General features: G+C 32.8%; 1 protein-coding gene and 1 non-coding gene across 2 annotated transcripts in view; one reads left to right on the top strand and one right to left on the bottom strand.

Annotated features, from left to right (window-relative positions):
- The window catches only part of Stacl (SH3 and cysteine-rich domain-containing protein), a 455842-nt gene that overhangs the window by 123483 nt on the left and 306639 nt on the right, over positions 1-25720 (bottom strand). The window contains exon 19 of the mRNA XM_076410623.1: positions 15450-15530. Within this exon, the coding sequence (XP_076266738.1) occupies positions 15450-15530 (81 nt within the window). The remainder of the gene's footprint in view (positions 1-15449; positions 15531-25720) is intronic.
- Positions 17296-17402, top strand: LOC143200384 (U6 spliceosomal RNA). The gene has a single exon (XR_013006713.1). It is a non-coding gene; the product is annotated as a U6 spliceosomal RNA (small nuclear RNA).

The following is a 25720-nucleotide window of genomic DNA, read 5'->3' on the forward strand; positions in this document are numbered from 1 at the left end:
CTAGAATGATTCTGTGTCGGATTTTACACTGCTGTCTAGAAACATTTACGATTACGATCACATACGTTGAGATACGAAATCGCGACTATCGCAGTAGTAGGTCGTTCTGTCGCCTTAACCGCTGTGGCTACCATCTATTAAGTTACCTTCTATATATTAATCGGCTTAGCTAAAATTTGCCTCTCTTTCTCTTGTGGCGTATATTTATCCATAATAAAATTTGGATGTCTACATACAACACTACACAATGGCTAAAGTGAAACTGAACTAAACGTCACATATCCAAGATGGCGCGCAATCAAAATGATAGCGAGACTTTTGCCCCACCTGTTAATAGCACAGAACTTCACGTAGTTAATTTTCATGAGGTTAGCAGATAGCATTTTCAAAAGATGTTCTCTTTCTGGTTTGAATTTGTAAGGAAGGGATGTTTCTGACTGAATATAATTCAAAGAGATGAATTCTAAACATACCAGTAAAATTGTTGTACAATCAGAATTTCTTCGACGGATTATAAAAAAACTAGTGATGTCAAGTAGGCTTTTAATAGAACGTACTGCTCTAGCACATGGCTTTTACAGAGACTGATTAATTTAGATTATTTCTATATAGAAGAGAATGCAACTATAGTCAATTCAAAACACTAGTGACACGTGTGTCAATATGTGTCTGTCGAAAGTTGTAAATTCGTTTTAAAGTCAGAAAATATTATCATTCTCATTTTATTCTATTTAAAAAGAGATAAAATACTTTTAGAGAAGTTCGATCATGTAACCGAAAGAGCCTACAATAGTTGTCCGTTTATTAAAACGTTTGCTAAATTCTTCAAAACATTATAATAACATGTTATAAACCGGCAAACATTGTTTTAGCTGCACTGAATATTTGTACGCATACGGTCACTAAAATATCTCAAAATAAATAAAAATAATGTAACCTTAAATTCACCAAAAAGAAACTGTGTTTATACGAAACAGGTGACGAATCAAGATCAGTTTGTTGTTAGCTGAATCAGAGATCAAATATACGAATTGTAAAAAACAGTAGTTTTATCAATCGAAACATACTTTATGACAATTAATTCAGAGAAAATTGTTAGTTTGGAAAGTATCCACAAAAAGCCAAAACAACATATACAGCTATTTGAGGGATATAGAACATCCCTTCATACACTGCTGGGTAATATAGGTTTTAAGTGGTGTAAAGATAACCCACGAGGCAGTTTAATGAAACTTCCAGAGATTGTTTTTAAAAGAATACAATTTTTAAAAACATATAACAAATTCAAGGAAGAATTATATCAATTTATATATTTAAATGAGACATAAATATTTCAAAATTGTACATTGGGTCGCTCATGGCAAGATGATAATAATATATGTGGCGTAAAGACAACAACAACAAAAGTTGATGGAAAAAGGTAAACGTTAGAATAACAATCGATTAGGTTTTGTTAGTCACAAAATTTATCAATAATTCATTCCAGACATATAGTTCTTCATGCTGGAAACAGGAATGCTTTTATTACTGGAGCAGAATTAGTGTTTTCTTCTAAATCCAAGTGTGACTACGATGGAGAAATGAACCATAAATTGTTTTTGCAGTAATTTGAAAACCAGCTTTTATAGAACTTGGAGGAACCATCAGTTATTGTAATGTACAATGCACCATATCTACCATATATATAGTACAATGGTGAGGAAAATTCCAACAAGTGCATCAACAAAGGCTGCAAGGAATGGCCTAAACTAGATAAAATATGTTTCGAGGAAATCATGTTAAAGAATAAACTATTTCAAATTGTTACTCGGTAAATATGTATTGAATATTTAATTAAATTTTATGTAATTTACTTTTTTAGAAATAAGCCTGATAAAAGATACATGGTAGATCAGATTACTGAACGTTATGGCCACAGAGTATTATGTCTACCTCCCTATCACTGCGTATTTAATCCAAGTGAGTTGATATGGGGCATTGCAAAGATTCATTACAATACACATTTAGGTCGAGGATGATTTTCAAACCAGAACTGTCTGGATTTATGGAAAGAGGCATCGTCGAAAATAACACCTTCGGTTTGTATGAGCTCGACAAGACACATTGAAGAAGAAATTGACAAATGGTAGAATCTTGAGCAAGTTTTTAATAGATTGGAAATAAACAACTTAGTTTTATACTGGATTGCTTTTTCTGAAAGTGACAATGACTGAATAATACTTAATGAATGTTGGTCTATGATTCAATGCTGACCACCTACCTATACTAGTGTAGAAATAAGTTCAATGTATATATGATCAAACAACTCTAACCTATAAATTATTGTGGCTGTATAATTAATTGTGGTTTTAAGTTCTTCGATAATATATAACTCACTGTTGCTGCGGCAGCATTGCGACGTTTTGATAGGTCTCCCGTGTCAGTACTGTTTTGAATAGACTATAGATGCTTAAACTTGCAGATATCTGTACTTTATCATTCAAATTGAAACCATGAACACTGTTATCGTAAATTATACAGTGAGTTTATAAAATAACCAAGAATGACGGCCAATTAGCCGCTTCGAAGACTTTCAATTATTAGAATAATTACTATGCGTTAAGCCCATTTAATTAAAGAAAAATCCGTCAGCGTTCGGAAAGTTTGGCAAGTAAGCCAGAAAGGGAGGGAATTCGGACCAGTTGTTAACCAGAGAATGCGTAAAAATTACGAGCCGAGAAAAAGTTACGAGAAGCAGTAATTAAGGGATTTGAGGACCCTAAAAAAGAAGAAGTTGAGTAATTTATCATATCATTGTTGCTATGTCGGCAATTTAATTTGTAACAAGACGAGGGCGTCCTCAAGACAAACACTGTTGTGATTTCGCTTGTTAGCTCCAATTTTTTGTTTTTTATTTTTGTGTATTATTTGTCTAATTATCTTCCTCGCTTTCTCGATATATTTTTATGTACGTATATACGTATAATTGATTGAAATAGAAATTAGTTATTTTACTTTAAAGCAATTTTTTCGTATAAATTCCAAGTGCTAATCAAAGATTAAAAATTTCGAAATACCTTATTTTAATTTGATACAAACATTACTGCAACAATATTTTAAATGAAAATGTGGGCATTGGGGTTTATTATTTTTACAGCCGCGCTATTAACAACAATCAACAAAATTACCAGTTTCTTGTAGTTTGTCCCTTTTTTGGAAAAAATCAACACACGTATCTTCACTACATAGTATAAAACAAAGTCGCCTTTTCTGTCCTTATATCCCTATGTGCGCTTAAATCTTTAAAACTACGCAACGGATTTTGATGCGGTTTTTTTCAATAGATAGAGTGATTCAAGAGGACGGTTTATATGTATAATACATGCATAATATACTAAGGCAACATTGCTAATTTTAGAGGTTTCTAACGTGATGTCGTAAATTAACCTATTTTTTAGGCTTATTTAGCAATTAGCAAAAACGCAGCCTAACCCTACGAGTTAGATCAAATTAATGTACTACAGTATTGTACACCATAAAAAGGTCTACAAAAAAGTCCGCGATGGTATATGTTTATCTTTTAGGGATAACCCACATTAACCATTTTTATTGTTTACTTTTTACGTGAGAAAATGGCTTATTTACGAAGCTATTTTAAGCAATACGGCATTAATCCTTATCGAATTAAGTACCTTAAATACAGTGTGTAATTAATATAGATCAATATGGTTCCTTACAGCATGTAAATTAAACAAATATTTTCGGAGATATTACAAATTTAAAATTTGCGTTTAAAAATGTGTAATGTAATAAAAATTGTATGAATTTAGATATTCCAAAGATAGCAGGAAATCTTCATAGTAAGTATAGGGGAAGAGGAATTGTTTTACTCCAAATTTAATGCGTGCAGGCCAAGGGCAGTAATGAATGAACCAAAAATACTGGATCGATCTTAATCATGTTTTCATTGAGTGACATAGGCATATATATTTTATGCCCGTGCAAAGTCGGAGCGGGCCGCTATGTTTTTATATACAACGTTCATATTTTTTCTGTAGTGTATTTAATTTAGTATCAGCATTGCACCCGTGCGAAGCCGGGGCGGGTCGCTAGTTTGACAATAAAGCTTACTACACTATGAATTATTGATTTTATAGAATCGGGTGTTTTAGCAAAATGTTTTCCTAACGAACTTATTCTAATCTTCTAAACGTGGGTTTATAATTTCAAAAACTATTAGTTTAAGGTTCAATAAACTTTTTGAGGTTCATGAAATAGTTACAACAGTCCATAAATGTTTAGTGTGAGAACGGATATTCTATGTTTTAAATTACAGGAAAGACCAATGTTTCATGTAAAAGTGTACATTATACACGAAAACGAGTTACTGTTGGAAATAAAGGCACGAAAGAAAGGCGAAGGGGCTTCAGAACCACATACTCTGCAGACTATTATGTATAATGATGGTAGTGTGATGGTTCGAGGATATCATGATTTGGCCATATGATTAAAATTTATAGAAGACTGGAAGAACTGGACTATACGAAAATAACTCAGGAAAAATAAATTCTTTTTGGTATAAATCTAATGGGGGCGAAGTTCTGTTATTCAACAAGAAAATGGTCTTAAACATTCGCTAAAATTATGTCAAGGATTTCTAGAGTAAAAACAAAACGAAGGCAATTTGCAAATAATAATAGCATCAGATCTCTCTACAATCGAACTAGTATAGGATAATATTGACAGAAAATTATAAATAAATAGGTAAAAAATGCCCATCGAGCTTAGCAGTGCCGTGAGAGTACTTGTAAACTGATTGGAAAACTGTTAGGCTTCGAGTACTTAAACAAGTTGGTAAAAATAGTTGATTTTATTTCGTTACAGCACCGAATTGGCTTGCTTTGTTAAATATTTCTTTGCCCATCGAGCTTAGCAGTGCCGTGAGAGTACTTGCAAACCGATTGGAAAAATACTAGACCTCGAATACTTAAACAAGTTGGTAAAAATAGTTGATTTTATTTCGTTATAGCACCGAATTGGCTTGCTTTGTTAAATATTTCGTTGCTAATTCGTCTAAAACTCAAGTATCGAACTTTTTTAGTTACAGACTCATGTAAATGGTTTTGAACTATTGTGAGAATATTTGGAAACCAACCAGAAAAATACTAGACCTCGAATATTTAAACAAGTTGGTAAAAATAATTGATTTTATTTCGTTATAGCACCGAATTGGCTTGCTTTGTTAAATATTTCGTTGCTAATTCGTCTAAAACTCAAGTATCGAACTTTTTTAGTTACAGACTCATGTAAATGGTTTTGAACTATTGTGAGAATATTTGCAAACCGATCGGAAAAATACTAGACCTCGAATACTTAAACAAGTTGGTAAAAATAATTGGTTTTATTTCGTTACAGCACCGAATTGGCTTGCTTTGTTAAATATTTCGTTGCTAATTCGTCTAAAACTCAAGTATCGAACTTTTTAAATTACAGTCTCATGTAATTGACTTTGAACTATTCGATGGACGATGGTTAGTACTAGAGAGATATCGTGATATGAAATATATCGGTCAACCTCAAGAATTTCTTTCACTTTTTCAACCATTGGCTGGCTAAGGCCAAACTCATTTTTTTATGAAAAATGTTTTATAACAATTTTCGGAAGTAAAAAAAATCGATATGTGATCTGGAATCTTCATTTTTACTTTTTTGTTACTTTATTTTGTTACTTTTTAAACACCTATATTGCTATATGATTTCATTTAATATGTATTATTATAGATAGTTGTATATTAGTATAGATATACTTTACTAGGAAACAAATATTTCAAGACAATCATTCCGTTTTAATATATTACTACATTATTTATAGTAACTCATGATTATTTGTAAGTCTAGGACCTAGATTATCAAATTAATAGCTCATAATTTTATTTAAGGCGTTAAAATATTGTCAGAATAGTAGTTTGCAACAAACCCCGTTAAATCCGTATAGTTATTTTTACTGGTTTCGTTCTTGGAAACCTTAGGAAATATACTATAAGAAGGAATACGTTCCCCTATGAACTTCGCCAAACATTCTGTAGATGCACTTCCACCTGGGGGACATTATATAATATAAATGGGCGTCGTTCTATAATCAGTAATTATGATTTGTTGATCGTTTCATCACCGACAGTATCCACGGTAATGAAAGCATACAAAAAATATGGCAAAACCTTATCGGTGAAGAGAAATGGTGGACATGTGGAACGAACGTTAAATAAAATTATGGTCAGACAACAAAAAAATACTGCGGTAAAAGAGACAGCAAAACTCAGCAGTCACTGAAGTAATGTTATTTCAGTAAAAGCAGTACGAAAAGATCTTCATAAAGCTAATATTCATGGAAGAAGTGCGATTGTTAAACCCTTTATAACAGAAGCTAACGTTAGGCTGCGAAAGAAATGATGCAATTATCATAAAACCTGGACAGTGGATGATTGGAAGAATGTGATCCGTGGTGGTGTGACGTTTAGCTCAGAGTTATGCTTTAACCATTGTCGAAAAAGGAGCAGAAAGTGACAACATTTATTGAAAATAATAGTTCCATTATTGCCACTCAGCGGAAATTACGTCAATGGTAGCGGGAATTTTACCCCACCTTATGTATGGGAGGTCAGGACTGCCTGTTTCCTACTGTCAAACTTGGAGAAGTTTACGAATTAAAATTTCGACATACTCCATAATGAAGTTCTTACTTTTACTAGAATGGTTCTGCCAAAGATTTCCATATCCTAAGACGATATGCACCCTGGTCTTCCTGGTCACAATTTTCAGACCTCAACATAAATGACTCGTTATGAAGAGTTTTACGCCAGAGAATGAGAAGTTCCATGTTGTCAACAATTGCATTGCATTGCATTGAAGGAAACAAGAACTAAGCGTAAAAGGTAAATAAGCTCTCTAATGAAAGTAAAATATATTACTCAGATATACCATTGTTAATTAGGTGGATTAGACCTTCGGTGGATACCACTACAAAAAAAGCGCCTACCTCATCCTATTATGGAAGAAAGTCCAATATAAATATAAAAAAACAACTCTAACTTATAAGCTATTGTGGATGTATAATTAATTGTAGTTTTAAGTTCTTCGATAATATATGCATTAGATGTGCTATAATGTTCAAATAAATTATAATACAATAACATTTTTGTTTCATTATTTTATTTATATTAGAATTTTGTTGTATGTCAAAGTCAGAATGTCCTAAAACTCAAAGTTTTTGGGGCAACATTGGGACGTTTTGACAGGTCACGTGGGTGCGCTGCTGTTATGAATTGACTATATATGTTAAGTGTTCGTATTATTTGTCCATCTCCTGTACATAAGGCTGAAGTTTAATAAACTGAAATAATCTATTTTTGAAAATATCTATTTGTTAAAAAAAATTAAACATAGATTTGACGAAAAAAAAATTGATTTGTAATATATTCTCTATCCATCCGTATCAAAATACTGTAATAGGGACAGCGTTTTCCAATTTAGGCACTATGTTTACTAAGCTCATTTCGTTGAAAGTACCCTGCATACGGTAAAACAGTAAAACTTTATGCTCTATCGGAACGAGACCTGTATTTTTGTATTTAGGTGAAATCCAGCAAATGTTTTCTCATGACAACGAATGGGAAACTATTAATCCGCTGGCTTTTTTCAGGGCTCGTTTCAAAATCTAAATTTTTATCTGGGAATATTATTCAAGTTGAGCTGAAACGTATTTTTAGTTTATTATTTAAATTGCTTCGTTCTCGCTGTTTATTTGGGATACGTGTGTAATATAAAACGAAATAAGGGAGGTCGCAACGTCGTTCAACAAATTCTCATTATTTCTAACAGTTATATATAATATTATTGCAATACTATAGGGGTTTTCAATAAAGGTGGTTCGATGTTGAAGTAGATCGATATAAGCGTGTCAGATATTAACGAAACTTAATTTTTTTAGTTTAAGTATATCGTAAATGTCTTCTACAAATTTTCACAGTGGCGCGGATTAATATTTATAATTTTAAATAATTATTTTCAATACATTTGGCCGAACTTGAGCGGTAGCCTAGATAATAAGAACTTTAAGGGTATCCGTCGATTACAGCTTGTTGGCAGACTTGAGGCTTCAGAAGAAGAATCGCTGGAAAAATCTGGCGGAATCAAATCAGGCGGTTTTAAGGACCAATTCCTCGACTTCTTCATACAAGTTGTCCGTTGTGTCCTCGCGTCCACTCTATGGCATAAAGTACCATCCTTCTGGAATTATATGTCACTCAGTTCATTTCATTCAACTTGGACCAAAAATATATGTTTTGGTTCTGTAGCTTTAGTCATTAGCAAATATGTTTTTTTCTAAATTATAAATATGTTATATTAGGTATGATATTGGTAATATTTTGAGATTTTTATTGGTATTATAAAATTATTTTCTTGTTACTGTCGAAATTAACATTAAATACGAAGTCAACAAAAGATTTACCTGTGGATTTTTTGTTGGTGCTGACTTTTAAAATGACTTGAGAGTGTTTTCTGTTTATGTTTTCAAGGGTATTTTTAAAACGACAAATATCTATTATATTTTTGAAACAAGTTATGTAAGATAAAATAAAATTCTTTTTAAAAATGGCTTGTTTTTGTTTATATTACCAATTCCACCTGGCCACGTAATTTTACACAGGTTAAATTAAATTAAAGTTAATTCTGGTTAAAGGAAGAAACGAAAAAATGTAATAGTATACAAGACATTTGTACGTAAGCAATTCGTATACTATATTCTGTAATTATATACTTAGTTGTTTAATAATATTGTGGATTGTGGAGTATAATAGAAGAATAGAACTAAAAATTCGATTTTAACATTTCATCTTTCATAACAGCAAAACCAAAATTTAATTTTGTTCTGTTAATTAATTCTTTGCATTAATGCTCACGTGAGAGTGTATTTTTGAAAATGGGAAAAACAAAACTTAGTGTAGTGGTTAAATTTTTTGTGAAAAGTATTTGGAAACTATGCGAATTCGTACTGAATGATTTAATATGTTAGGTGAGCCCCATCTTTTGAAAATAGTAGTTTGTAATTAGGCTGGCTAGTTAAACTATACCGCAGGCTCGTTACTATATTGACTAGAACGCGTTATTTTTCATCACACATCAACGATTGCAGTGTTATAACAGAAATTAAGACATAAATAAAAATACTACAACTCGTTGTGTGTGAAAGATTATAAATCCCGTAAAGGTTTGAATGAAACGAAAATATGTTTCAGGATGTTGAGATCTATGTACAGTTCTGTGTATTTACTGGAATATATCTTAGTTAGTTAAGTTACTTAAAATGAATTCATGTTATTACAACACTATTTATTAATTTATAATTTAAATCTCTTCAACTCTATTGCATTATTTTATAACTGATCCTATAAATATACACACTATATATACACTGACAGTGTGCTTAAATAAAATATGTTTTAATGAAATAGTAAGAATCTGATTATCAAGCAAATGTAAACTCTAAATAAAACGAACATAACAAGATATAAGGTGATAAGTTGCACTGCATAAGATGTAATATTTATAATATTTATAAGCAAGTGTTTCAATATTTCAAAGCCAGATCTTAATTGGTGCCTTCCAAGGTGTCTTCCTTGATTTTAGTCTAATTTTTGCCACCCTATTTACTTTCTTTGATATCAGTAAACAGTTTCTGTGTTGTACTATTTTAATTATATTTATAATTTTCTACCTGTGATGGTGCTATGTTCTAGAAGAAATGGTCATTACAGCAAAATTGACAAAATAAAAATAATCGTCTGTTCTTGCTAATTAGGCTATGTGTGTTATAATAATGTAAATGTAAATAAAATAATCATGTAAATGTAAAGCGTATATTTGATTCCATTATATCTAATTTATTTATAGTTTCATTTTGTCTAAGTCTCTGTATTAAAGGTCGTTATGCTATGCTATTTTTCGTCAAAGTATACAACCAAGTCCAGGACAATCAGCAGCAGCCAGAGAATTATGATAATAAGCATATTTTGCATAAAAGCGACAAGATCTGTATATGAAAATTATAATCTAATTTTAATAATATTTTACACATACATTTGAAAATATTGGCCGTCATAAAAGGTGGTCTGTAGGAGCTCAGTTGATCAAAGATACAGCCTAATCTCTGCTTTCTAGAATTTGAAAATATGAAATTGAAGAAACACCCTTTAGCCATTATTTACGGAAGTTCATAGTCGCGATTCCGGCCAACAAAATCGAACTGAAGTTGATAAATAGCTATAGTGGTGAACTTTTGCAATTTGAAAACTTCGAGTTTGAAAATGTTTAAGTTGCGGAAACATCTCTTAACCAAGTCTATCGGAATTTAAGTAGAAGTTCATGGCCTGCCACTACTAAACGCAGACCTTAGTTGATCTTCCAGATTCTGAGGATCTATACACATTATTATTCTTCTTAGGTTCTTTAATTTGTAGGGCTCGTCACATGATTTGTATGAACATGATTCCCTAAAGAATTAACTTCCCTCAAAATGTGCACAGCTTGAGGGATATAAATAAAATGTAACTAACTGGCACATACTATCGGAACAACATCGGAACTAACAAAAATACAACTTGAACTTTGTACTTAAACCACAATAGGAAGATCCACATTCCAACGTTCCATCTTCAAAGCCTAACGCTAAAGGGATGCGCCAAAGGTAATTTGTATCTGCGAAGTATTCCGTTATCCTGAGTACGTATGTAGGAGAAACTGAGAGGATGATAAGTACAGGAATAAAGGAACATCAACGATTAACCGTACGACGGAGTCAGTTAATATTAGCTGAACTGGATGGATACTAACCGTAACATTCACTTTCAATGAAGTGGAGGTTCTAGCCACTTTACAAGTCTATTTTGTTAGAAATCGAGTTTAGAAATTAACAAAAAAAAATAACAATGGAAACAAAAGCTATATTGTCATTATCTGGTAGTCCAGTTTGTTGATGAATCAACAGACCAAGGAATGCAGCATTTTGTCGGTTGATCACACAGCTCTGTCGCGTACTTGCTTAACCCATTTCTTCCCAGTGTTGCAACACGATGTTTAACTTCACAAAATGCGGTCAAAATGAACTTATTATACACAAGTCATCATGCGTGTGTTAAAAGGCATTCACAAGCTCCTTTTCTGTGTGTTTATATTTCACAATTAGTGTAACATTTCGTGGAAAAAAATAAATCACAGAAAACATGCTTCTTTCGATATTTTTTAATAATTTATTTCAAGTAACAAAACATACATAATTCAACTTTTATGTGCACACTCATGAATGTTGTATATGTGGAATACACACGTATATTTTTTTTCTTGAACATATTGGACACTGCAGCCAATAATTTATACATCCAATGCGCTGACGCAACGTTGGGAGTGGCCTAGCTCAGTTTCGTTAAGTGACAAGTCGTGACTTGTGCTTTCAAATATAAGAAATCGAGCTGTATGTTTGTTGCTAATGAAGTGTACTGTAGTCTAAAGGCTTTGGAAGAAGTATATCGGGGTTGTGTCACGTTTGATGGATCGGACCTCCGTTGAAAATAAATGGTGGAGCTACACAGAAGGCTAATGAAAACTTGGGTTTAGGTGAAAGGGTTGTAACAGACTTGATGAAAATTGTTCATGATCCTGAAAATCATACCCTATTTTTTGATAACTTCTTCACGAGCCACTACCTTCTTACTTTGTTGTCTGAAATGAAATTCTTTGGAGCTGGTACAGTGAGAGAAAGCCGAGTGGCTTTCTATCCACTTCATACAACAAAATCATTAGCGAAAAAATCAAAGGGGAACTTTGATTATAAATTTGATTCTAACAACAAAGTATTCACTATTAGGTAGCATCACAATTATGTTGTAACGGTCGTTAGCAACTTTGATACCTTTGAATCAATACTGAATGTAAAGAAATACAATCGGAAGGAAAAGAAGCACAATATAGTCCCTCAACCAAATGTTATCCACCAGTAGAACGAATCAGGTCATGGGAGTTATAGATTTGCATGACAATGCCATTGCAAACTATGGAATCAGAATTAGAGGCAAAAAATGGTGGTGGCCATTATCGATTTTAGATCCCAGATTGCATAAAATCTATTCATAACCGAAGAAGAATCTGAACTGGAGAGAAACCACCAACCTCAGAGAAAAAACAGCAACCTTGGCGGCCCCAGCAGAAACAGATTGCCAAGAACACTTAGGGGGAATATAATTGATCACATTATAATCTGCAATGAAGAAAATGCAATATGTAGTATGTTTGCAAAAGGAATACATTTTCTGTAGTTTATTCAAAATAACAGTGAACTCACACCATCAAGATGTTTAATGTATAGCTTGCTGCAATTTCTAATTTCGTTTCAAAATCAACAACATATTCCTCCTTGTTTAATTCTACTTAAAAAGCGATAAAATAATATAAATAACATAATTATGACTATAGGTTATAAAAAGTTCTTTTAACGCTTTGTTTGTTTTGATAAATTTCAAATCCCTGCTTATTATTACTCTGACTGAAAATGCCGAAGCCAGACAAAACAGATTGTGTCTTTAACCAGTTACTTTGAACAGAAACGGGATAATGAAGGAAAAAATCTTGTCAGTAAAATTCGTTAGAGAGGTAAGCTGCGAGGTTTTTACTGTTAAATTTTAAGATAATAAGATTTTAAGATTTAAGATAATAATTAAATAGAACTTTGGATTCACCGAAAAGAAATCGTCCTCATACGCAGCGGGTGATGAATCAAGATCAGCTTGATCGGGAATGAAATATATAAAATGTAGAAAAACAGTGAGTAGTTTCTTCAATATAAACATAATTTAATACTGTTATTTCGTAAGAAATTGTTAGTTTAAAAAGTATCGGTAGAAAGTCTTTTCATACACTGTTGGGTAATATAGGACTTAAATGATGTAAAGATAATACGAAAAAATCTAATGGAACTTCCAGGCACTGCTTTTAAAATAATACGATTTTTAAAAGCATATAATAAAATTAATGAAGACTTATTACTACAATTTGTGTATTTAGATGAGACATGGATATTTCAGAATGGTACCAATATACCCAATCATCACTCATGGCAAGATCATAATAAAAATAGTGTCAATACAACAAAAGTTCATGGAAAAAGGTAAAAGTTGTAACAATTGAAAATAACAGCTTAGTTATTCACTTGAATGTGAACGATTTATGTGAATAGGTAGGTGTAGTTTTTCAGAACATTATCAGAGAATTTGGTTAAAATGTGTGAGGAGATAAATAATACTAGCTGCTTTACAATACAAATATATACAGGTAGAAACAGAACAAACTAAGGAGAAATACAATGATATGAATATTATTTTATAAGGAAAAATTGTACCGAAGAAAACAAGAATTAAGCGTAAAAGGTATTTTAGGGTAAAATGATGTGGCTCGGTGAATGGAGGTAAATCGAAATGAAACAGTGGTGTTTACATGATGTGACCGTTATTTATTGACAATATAAAAAATGAGAAAAATACAAAGATAAAAAGGATGGCAGCGGAGTTACCTGTTGACGAGGCTTGGGCAGTCGATGGTGGCACGTCTTAACCAAACGAGGGTTGAGTACTGAATGACCGAAATACCCTTCAATAATATCCCAGATAAACGTCTCGGGGTTGCCGCCAGCTATTCGGTGTCGGGTTCCAATTGGCACCCCGCCCGTGTTCAACATCTGGGATTATATTTCTGGGTATTTTGTAGACCGTTATTCCACGATGTAAAATTCGACATGCCTCAATTCGCTACAATACTCCCCTGCCAGAATTTTACATAAAATTACTTCAACAAAAATACAAAAATGTTTGCAAAAAATATCAAATACAAAAAAAAACATATACCAAAAAAAAAAATGCTGTGTAAACTGGGCTTTGAAAAAATATAATAGTTCGAAACGGTTGTGATCTGGTACGGCTGTTGATATCTTCCGGTCCTACAGATACCGTTGCATCATCGTCGCTTTGGCACTTGAATGTGGTCCATCGACGACGTTGAAAACAAGCTATTCTTCAGACAGGGCTCCCGTAATCGACGCTGTGGGAGGATCGACTGTTCGACGACGTGGTAGCTTATTTTCTTCGACGACGAGACGTTAGCAATTCTGGTACTTCGGCGAAGATATGACGAGTCTACGGTGACTGCAATCGGTACCTAGCTTCTGGAGCTGCTCTGTGACTAATCCGTAGTCACATACGTTAGGTTAATTCATAAAAAACAAATAACGACGGTATCCGACCGAAGCTGCCCAAAGCCTTTTAAATCAAAATATCTGCCATTATGACGGAGACGGCGAGCGAAGGAAGACATTATGATTTAAACATAGCGCCGAAAGAAATGTTTAGCCGAGACGCTGATGATTAAGCAGTGACGTAAAAATATTCCAAAAGATTGTGAAATAAAATTTTGACAAAAAAAAATTTAAAAAAATGAATTGGAAATAATGAAATTAATCGGAATAAAATGAAAATGAATCTAGAAGGTAAAATTGAAAAGGAATCGAATTAAAAATATTTAAAATTTTGAAACAAAAAAAAATATAACGGCCACGTAAAATACATACCAAACACCATGTTCCACGTACCCTCCATTCACGAGTCCAAACCCAATTTTCCGAAAGATCACGTCGGGCTCACCACTTTAGGGTATAATGATGTGGCTCAGTGAATGGAGGTAAAACGAAATAAAACAGTGGTGTTTACATGATGTGACCGTTATTTATTGACAATATAAAAAATGAGAAAAATACAAAGATAAAAAGGATGGCAGCGGAGTTACCTGTTGACGAGGCTTGGGCAGTCGATGGTGGCACGTCTTAACCGAACGAGGGTTGAGTACTGAATGACCGAAATACCCTTCAATAATATCCCAGATAAACGTCTCGGGGTTGCCGCCAGCTATTCGGTGTCGGGTTCCAATTGGCACCCCGCCCGTGTTCAACATCTGGGATTATATTTCTGGGTATTTTGTAGACCGTTATTCCACGATGTAAAATTCGACATGCCTCAATTCGCTACAGTATATATGCTCTTTAATAAAAGTAGAATGCGTTACTTGGATACATAATTGTTAATTAGTTGGATTAAGGGGATATCACTACATAAAAAAACGCGCCTAGAGCTCTAGCTCGTAGGGATATGGAAGAGAGCTCAATGTAAATATAATAAAACACAACCCTAACCTACAAACTATAATAACTGTATAATTAATTGTACTTTTAAATCCTCTAGTTGATGCTGCAATATTGCGACGTTTTGATGCCATCCGTTCATCTGACGTGAGTTAACTTTTTAATTAATTGGACTATAACTATCTAATTAATGAAGTAATGATATTATAGTAAAATAATTTAGTGGAATACTTACTCTAGTTGAGATTATTTCGGAACCCTGTATAATAGCGTCAGTAACAGTCGAGCATAAATCTGTATATATTTCTTCTAATTCCTGAAACAAAAAAAATATTATGCAGGCGTATAATCTCAAGATATCCGACAGGAAAAAAGCAGTATCAGAAACATATTTCCTGAATAATATAAGAAAACTTTATGACGCTTTCGCCGGATATAGAGCGTGAGGGGGAAACGGTTTTATTATCGCGAAACAACACGGAAGTGGACGACAAAACAATATCAGTCTCACGTATATTGAAAAAAATCGCATATATCATTCCGATAGACGTGCCATCTCTCGAAGGGAAATTCCTTGGACATAATAACGGGAAAGGTAGATGGGAGATGGGAAATATCATGTGTCAAATTCTGAAGCACTCACCTTGGTTTGTGACTGGCTTTCAAATAGCTTTAATTCCATTTATTTTATTTATTATACCGGAAATATTTTTTTAATTTGATTTATCAACTATAAAGAATTTTATCATTCAATTTTGTTACTGTCTAAAATTAATCTAAATTCACGTTCTACGAGGGTTGTTATTTATATTTATAACCTAATATATTTTTAACTAATATTCTTAGCGGTTCAACAATCTACCGTGGGCCGTGGGTAACAAATATTTTTTAATGTATCTAATATATACATAACCCGTTAATTGATTTCCTGAATAAAATATGTCATTCAAACATTTATATGTGTCCATAAATCAGATCGGATGGGGTTAATTATTTTAGTTTACGAACTTATCACTGTCATCACTACATAGTATAAAACAAAGTCGCCTTTTCTGTCCCTATATCCCTATGTGCGCTTAAATCTTTACTACGCAACGGATTTTGATGCGGTTTTTTTCAATAGATAGAGTGATTCAAGAGGAAGGTTTATATGTATAATACATGCATAATATACTAAGGCAACATTGCTAATTTTAGAGGTTTCTAAAGTGATGTCGTAAATTAACCTATTTTTTAGACTTATTTAGCAATTAGCAAAAACGCTGCCTAACCCTACGAGTTAGATCAAATTAATGTACTACAGTATTGTACACCATAAAAAGGTCTACGATGGCATATGTTTATCTTTTAGGGATAACCCACATTAACCATTTATATTGTTTACTTTTTACGTGAGAAAATGACTTATTTACGAAGCTATTTTAAGCAATACGGCATTAATCCTTATCGAATTAAGTACCTTAAATACAGTGTGCAATTAATATAGATCAATATGGTTCCTTACAGCATGTAAATTAAACAAATATTTTCGGAGATATTACAAATTTAAAATTTGCGTTTAAAAATGTGTAATGTAATAAAAATTGTATGAATTTAGATATTCCAAAGATAGCAGGAAATCTTCATAGTAAGTATAGGGGAAGAGGAATTGTTTTACTCCAAATTTAATGCGTGCAGGCCAAGGGCAGTAATGAATGAACCAAAAATACTGGATCGATTTTAATCATATTTTCATTGAGTGACATAGGCATATATATTTTATGCCCGTGCAAAGTCGGAGCGGGCCGCTATGTTTTTATATACAACGTTCAAATTTTTTCTGTAGTATATTTAATTTAGTATCAGCATTGCACCCGTGCGAAGCCGGGGCGGGTCGCTAGTGTTGTATATTTAGTTGATTAGCAAGCATGATGGACTGCATTAACACTCTTTCAAGGTACTTAACACAAACACTCTATATTACACTTCTTACGGGCAAATTGCCATTTATCACTCCATGAGACATATTATGGACCATTAACAATGGCAGGCAATCATTTATTTTAGAACCGTTAAATGATGATTATATTAAACTTGCTAGTGTACTCGTTTCAGCTGTACATATACTAAAACTGGAGCGACACAGAGAAGATTAGCACGGCCCTTGCGCAAGCACAACATGCAAAATCGTGAAGCGTTCCTCATTTTTAAGTGGGAAATAGCCATTTACTATTTGTGATTGCTTCTGATTGGAAGAGTTCACTTACTTCTATCAATTTCTGTTGCCCTCGACACCCTTTGAGCTTATCTATCTTAGAAAAACACAGAATAGCTTGCGGTATAGTTGCTCCTATATTCTATAAAATAGGAGGTAGATTGATGATTTTTGAATCTGTGTGAATATTACTGCTGTCAACTTATGACTTTTAAAGTGTTCACTCCATATTATTCTCATTCATATAATAAATTAACTATACGCTTTCTTGTTTTGTTCATTATATTGTTTGTTCTGTAATATTAAAATGTATATAATGCATAGCTCTAGAGGCTGATGGGCCTATAATAAATAAATCTAATCTAATCTCATGTCGGCACCATTGGTAATGAATGAGTGGATATTCTCGCACATTGGCGAGAAGACTCTTTGATTGTAAATTTTCCTTTTTCGCTCATAGAATTTTTACACTTATGTATACTTTGTTGTAACTGCTTGCACAAGATCCTGTTTATGTCTGGAGATTTTCATACTTGTATTTGCGGAAAGATTATACATATACACATTACTAGATCTACAGACATAAACAAGATTATTGATTAGCACCTATACGACACTATGTACAGACCCTAAAAATCCTAATTAGTAAAATAAATAAATAAAATAAACTTGCTAATAGTACCTCATATTGGGATTTCATATTGTTTCGTGTAGTATAGCAAGATTTTGTAATCTAATCACAACTTGGATTTGCACTCGATGAGCATATAGTTTACATTTGATATAATTTATGTCCAAGTTGTTTTCATGTCGCAAAAATATGTTCATTGGTGGGCACGTCATTCTTCGCAGGTTATACGTTACATGGGAAAATTTTGTTTTATTAGCCTTTATTCTTTCAGCAGCAGTTCTATTGTATTTAGGTGTATTTGAGGTTTGTTTTTACCGAAACTAGATCTTGATTTGATGCTAATTCTACCGTAACATCTGCATATGTTTCCACAGTAGTGGTTTTTATGACTCTTACATCAACCGTATATAGGAGGTAGATCAGATCTAGATGAACTTCTGGCTATATTGAATATAATACAGTGCGTTCATCGTCTTGCTTTTAGTAATGTATTTAATCTGCAAGCCTGTAGGTCAAACTTTATCAAAGACGTGATATATTTCCAAGAATGCAACCGAACAGAATATTTTAGCAATAAAGTCTACATTTATTTTGTTTACCAGTATCTGCACTTGTTCTATATATTCTTGCTTATTATGAAACCCAAATTGATATTCTGGAATAATATAAGTCTCTTTATGTATATTTTCATAAGTTTATTTTTTCTCGATTTGACAATCATATGTGTTTTACCTACTTTCCAATTGCTAGGAAAATAATTCATTCGTAGACCTAATAAATGAAAAAGCAAAAATGGATTACATAATATTCTGCGTGAAAGTCAATTCAGTTATTACAATTATTGAGGTAACTCCAAATCTCCAACGCTTTTTGTTTGTTTGTTAGATTAAACGCCAACCAAAGCCAAAACTTATTTTTGACTACTACATGATCATATGATATCTTATTGATGCTTATTAAACGAATGGTCAAGACGATCTTGCTTTATAAGATGTTTTTTGGCACAACAACCTATTTTGGGCGACCATGCTTGCCGAACGAATTATTTCTTCTGGAGCAAGAATAGGCAGCTTTTACATTATTGTATCAACTTTATACTGTGGTGATGACGCCTGTTGAAAGTTATGAAAAATATTCCCGAGTTCATTTCTGAGATGATTTTTTCAAGTTGCTGTAAAGAACACAAATTACGCTCAAACTAAAAAAAAATTATTCTTATTGACTGTGTTTTGTACACATGGGACGCATATCACAATCAATTATTAACTACGACTGTCTAATAACTTTTCCTTTATATTGTTTTTAAAGTCGAGAACTACCACATTTAATTAGAGTTTGATGGACGAATTTCCAAAAAGTTTTGGTAAGTTTGTAGTAGTTTATCGTGAAGTGTTAATTCGAATCATCGCCTAAGTGACCACCAGAATTTCCTGAGCCTCATACAAAGTTCTGCTCGGTAGTTTTTGACATACTTTTTCCACTTGTTTGTGAAATCTGCATGTGTAGACTTCGTAGTTACTTGTAGTGGGTAATTCAGTGTCATTAATAAATGTGGTCATATGGTTACTCTTTTACAATTAGAATTACAACTAGTTTAGAGTAAATACAACATTGCTCCAAGGACATTACTTCGTGATACACTCGTAGAGGTGCCGAAATGCCCATTAGGATTTGAGAATATTGGTCACCTGGCTAGGTAATTCGTTTGTTAAATAGTATTAGAGGCCCTCATGCCATACTTGATCAAAAGCTTGACCCATGACCAATTTATTTTGTCATAAATTTTCGCAGTTACATCCGCAATATAATGTAGCCGATCAATTGTCGAGTGCTAGGTGCGTTAAGAACAATTTGTCGAATAATTTAGATATGATTGGTAACAATAATATTGGATCATATGTTGTTTCATCGTTGGGCGATTTACCTGGTTTAAGAATCATAATAATTTCAGCAATATTCCATTGCGTAGGCATATATTACAACCGAATTCTATCATTCAATAGATGTATTATTATAGACTTTGTTAGTAGTTGTTTAAGTAAGGTAAGGTAGGATCCACTTATTGGATTATACCATACAGCTTTTTTGATATTGAAGTTTTCCTGAAGTTTGTTGCCAATTTCCTTTAGAATTATTGTTTTCTCTACCTTTATTTCTAGTTGGATTGGGTCAAATATCATATTCATCAGCAGGGTGAGGTTAGAAAGTATTTAACAAATAATTCCGCTTTTTGATTGTCTTTTTTTGTGCTTTCTACATTAATTTAAAGGTTTGCTAAGAAAATTTTCGTCAGATTGTGTTTGACGACATTTTTTAATATAAAAGTTTTATTAGAAGGAAATGAGATTAATTTAAAGTATTTCTAGTTAAAATAAATTTTATATATATATATATATATATATATATATATATATATATATATATATATATATATCTTTCATGATGATTTAGTCCAGATTGAATATTGATTTGATGATTGAACTGTCGAAGACAAATAATATTTTTTAATAATCACTGAATTAATCTTATATTGGTGTTTGTGTAAATCTCGTGTGAAACACGTATTCAGAATATTATGACGTAAGTGTGCTGTATGCGTAGTTTACAGTAACTGGGAAAAATAATCTCCGCTACTTTTACAACTTTCGACGTGGATTAACTGTTGTTACACATTGCATCGATGAACTTAATTCGACTTTTGGCGACGTGCCACTATTTTTCGATGGTCTACCGACTTCGGTCATAGCCGTGGCTTGCCTAAAAGTGAGTTTTCTGAAGGTCGTACAGAATCGATTGTTGCTCCGGTAAATAGTAATCTTGGAGGTGAACTGATATTAGAAAAGCCTGATCTGAATTTAGCGTGTTTTAAAGGTAATAAATTATAGAATATTATGTCATTCTATAATGCAGGCCAGATCCGCAAATTGGGCAAAATTTATATGTGATTTTAAGTTAACAATAAATTAAGTAAACGCCAGTTTGAGAATTGCTTGTTTTCGTTATGTAAATTTCGATGTTAAAGAATACCCGAGCCAGCAAATCATAATTTTATCTTATGCCATTGTCACGGATCTAAATATCGACCATAAAACAGTTCCATTTGGTTTCCAACTGACCGTTACAATGTGTGAAAATCAGTGCTGAAAAGAAACGAAATCGAGTAATTTTTTGAACCAATTACTTCCAGGGATTTATCTTCAGATTCAAAATTGCCGGCCGGAATTTTACGGCACAACGTTGTTATATTTTGAATTTAATAACTACGCGTCCGCAGTTTATTTAGGTACAACAGAAAATAATCTAAGCCGAATAATCTACAACATAAGACATTGAGCTGGCAGCGCGTCGGTCAATGCATAAAATATTTGTTTATAAATTTTGTGCCAAAGATCTAACTTCCATCGTCACCAACTCTCACCAGTTATTCCTAGTTGCTTTATTTGGGTTATTTCCTTTAACTGTAATTTATTTATTCGTAGAGCATATACATACAAATTTGAGCAAAATTCTTACTCTATATAAGCTTTAACCGTAGCAAATTTCACGCCTCCAGGTACCTCCGTTTTCTTCAAGAAGGGAAGCAAGTTTTTCGTTAAGCCGATTAATATATAGAACATAACGAAGTCAACGAAGATGTAGTATGTTTAAAGCATTTTATTGCATAGTTAGACCTATTATTTATCGTTAACAAATAAATAAATCAAATAGGGCCTATAGATTGTCCAAAATTATAGGAGGGTCACTATTTATATTTTGGGAATTAGCAACACTGGTGTACATCTGACGGTTCCATTGTAAAGTTTGACATTTTTGACGATATACGTATTTGGAACATTTTGTCGCCCGGACGCTATTTGTTTATTTTATATTTTGTTGAAAGTTTCGCCTCGGTAAAAAATGGAACTGTATCGTGAACATTTTGGTGCGATGATTTTTTACGATTTTCGACATGGATTATCCCAACAAGAGTGCATAAATCAACTTAATTTAACTTTTGGCGATGAAGCTCCATTAAAAACCACCGTGTATCGCTGCTGCTGTGTAATCGCATATGCTGTGCGGAAGTTACGTTCGCGTTGGATCCCACACAATTTAACAAACGCTCAAAAAAGGATCGGTTCGATTGGTGTAAAGAAACACTTAAGAAAAAAAAAACATTCGGTGCTTCAAAATACGGTTATGAAATCGTGACAGGTGACGAATCATGGATATATTCGTATGAGCCTGAAAGTAAGCAGCAGTTGAATGCATGCAAAAGTTATTCTGGTACGAAGAAAGTCTGTGAATGGCCTGTTTCTTCGGAAAATTCGTCATATTGTAGCAGTGCCTCTAGAGTATCGTAGAACATTAAATTCTGATTGGTACACAACCATTTGTTTGCCAGAAATCTTCGGTGAAATTACAAACAAGAGGCGCCGAATTGTTCTTCATCATGAAAATGCAAGTACTCAAACAATATTGACTATTTGAGTACTCAAAACATCGAATTGATGGGTCGTCCACCGAACAGCCTTGATTTGGCTACCAATGACTTCTTTTTATTCCCATCCGTGAAGAATAATCTGCGTGGTCAACGATTTTCATCGCCCGAAGAAGCAATGGAACCGTTCATAAATCATGTTTCGACGATACTTCATTCTGAATGGAATAAATGCTTTGAAAATTGGTTTAAGGGTATGCAAAAGTGTATCGATCATCGTGGTGAATACTTTGAAAAACAATAAAAATATATTCGCAGCTTAACTATTTGTTTTTTTTCCTATTCCCGAAATATAAATAGTGGCGCTCGTATTCGTATACAATAAAAACATACAACATACCTTTGTTCCGTTTAATGCTGAATAATTTTGTGTAGAATTATACGATTTTATTCAATAAGTTGGCGGAACAGTATATAGCGTTTATTGGTCAATAAGAGAATTAAAATTTTGACACTAATTTTGTGCTTTATCTTTCTTAACAAAATAATCCAAATTATATTTCAATTTGTCAATTTATTCCTTATTTGCAGGCGTTGTGTTTAAAATTGACAAGTTAAAGCTAAAAACACTTAAATTTTTCAAGACCGTGGAAATGGTAAATGTTACTTTACTTATTCAAAAACAGTGATTAATAAGTAGACATATTCATGTAAAAATCATTTAACGAACTTTGAATACACAGAGATAGGTTCAAGTGATGGACGTCAACACCATTATTCTCTTAATGGTGTATTGATTGTCGTATATTAATCGAACAACTATATTTTAAATACGTTTTCTTTCAATATTTTTATAATTCATTACATTTCAATCTAACCAGTAATATTTAACTGGCTGGAAGAAATTCTCTTAAGTAATACTATTAAGAAAAAACTTATTAATCAACTAATAAGCATTTGTGTAACTTATTAATACTAGGTAGAGTTTGTAATGACCCTATCTACTAGAAATATGGATATCACGATTGTGGAGCAAAACAAACTCAATCAAGTAAACTAGGATTAAGGGCAACTATGTCCTCAAATACCAAATTGTGTACATAGTAACTCTCTATCTATTAAACAATATTTATCCGAGAGATTATGTCTGAAATCTCTATTATATGTATTGCCCATTAATAATATTTTACCAACGATTCTGCTTTAATAAATGTTTTTAGTAAAGTATGCATCTTAGTCTAATATTATAACACATATAAAATGTTTCAAATTTATGAAGGCCTTGAATTGATTAAAGAACATAGTTACTTCTTGATTGTATTTTCTATACTGAATGATTCAATGTATTGGGAAAAATGAATGTTCAGAAATTGAAGAAGTCTTCATACCAGGAGAGTTTGATAAGTCAGTGACTTTTGTTTTCGGCAAAAAAGCGTTTTCGGCAAAAAATTCTCACAGTAATCTTCAGATAAAACTAATTATTTAAGTAACTTATGTTTTCCAAAATAGAAGGATTTTTCAAGATCCTTCCCAAATAGGTCATTGTTTCAACTCTAGTCTCTTCATTCCGACTAAATTTTTCACCACCCAGCTACTTCTTCGGGATCGTAAATAGGAAATAGTCGTATTATGGATATAAATCTGGAGAATATGTTGGATGGGGTAGTAATGTATTGTATTGACGGAACAACTACACATTTTCCTTCGCCAAATGCGTTGTTGTTCAGTAAATCTGCAACAAAGGCTCTGTTATTTTAAAGATAACCAACATAAATGCCACCGCATGCATCTGAAACAATTTGTAGCCAATCGACAGGCATAAATTTAGTGCACGTTCGCCAGGAGGAATCCACCGTTTTGATTATTCTTTGGCATCTGGGGTTTGAACTCGTTAGGTTTGCGGCTAAAGTCGCCAAGCACTCCTTTGAAGAGGTCACACGATTTATTCAAATACTAAAGTAAAATATAACGTACTCGCTTAGTTAAAATGACTACAGTCCCAGCCATCTCGCGTACTTTCATTATCTGATTATTCAATATCGTTTTATCGATTTTGTCGACGATTTCTGGCATTACTACCTGTTTGGTTACCACCTTGTGCTGGTAAGAACGAAGTTCACCAGTTACTTCCATTCACCAGAAGTAAACTACTTCTTAATCTTAATTGAAATTGATTCTTGATTCACATTATCGAATTTCTTTTAAGAATTTTTCATACGTCGGTAGCTGTCTTGTTGTCAGATGTGCGCTAAATTATTCTAAATAGTAGTCATAATTACTACAGGTTATAAACCAGCAAACATTATTTTAGCCTTTTATTTTGTTTGAAAATGCTGAAAACAATAGATATTTAGGGTCACAAATTGATTGCGGTTTTAATAGGTTATTTCGAAAGAAACGAAATAATGGAGGCTCCCTTTTGCAGGTAAATTCCGTTAGAGAGATAATTATTGATGATATTAGATAGTATAAGTCCCTACAATTTTATTTCAAATGTTTTTAGCGGGTTGCTGCCGCTCTAAATATTAGTGTAGGTACTGTGAATAACATCGCTTACAAAATGAAGAATAATACGCTAGATTTACCCAAGAAAATCCGTCTATATACAAAGAGGATGACGAATTCTGATCATCTTGATATTGGCCCTACTCGACACCAAATATACGAAATGTATAAGAACACTAAGTACACAAACTATTTTATCCATATAAACATAATTTAATAAAATTATTTTAGAGAAAATATTAGCTGCCTGAAAAGTATACATAAAAGAATTAGGAACACGCAGCTTTTTGACAACAAAAATTGATGGAAACAGGTAAAAGTTACAATAGCATTCGATTAGATTTTGTTGATCATTATATTTACTAACAATTAATTCCATCAAAAACTGTTTGGATATGTGGAAGGAAGCATTGTCAGCCATAACACCTATTGTTTGGATGGACTCGATTAGACATACAGAGGAAGTAATTGATATATGGTGGAATTGTGAACAGGTTTCAGACAGATTAGAAATTAACAGTTTAGTGATCGAATTGGACAATGAGTGGGAAAGTGAAAGTGACTGAAGGAAACTTTTAGGGTATGTGATAATGCAGTGCAATTCTATAAATTCCTGAGTTGATTCATAATTCCACATGATTAATTGAATATTACTGTAGAAAATGTTGTAGGGCGTGAAAGATTTGTGTGCACAGATATGAAAGTAATTGTTCAAAATTAAACATGAGCATTAGGTTACAACGTATGAAGAGAGAA

Source organism: Rhynchophorus ferrugineus, unplaced genomic scaffold, assembly GCF_030347505.1.
Source record: "Rhynchophorus ferrugineus isolate W39M unplaced genomic scaffold, kcgeb_rfMv2 rfM7, whole genome shotgun sequence".
NCBI lineage: Eukaryota > Metazoa > Arthropoda > Insecta > Coleoptera > Curculionidae > Rhynchophorus > Rhynchophorus ferrugineus.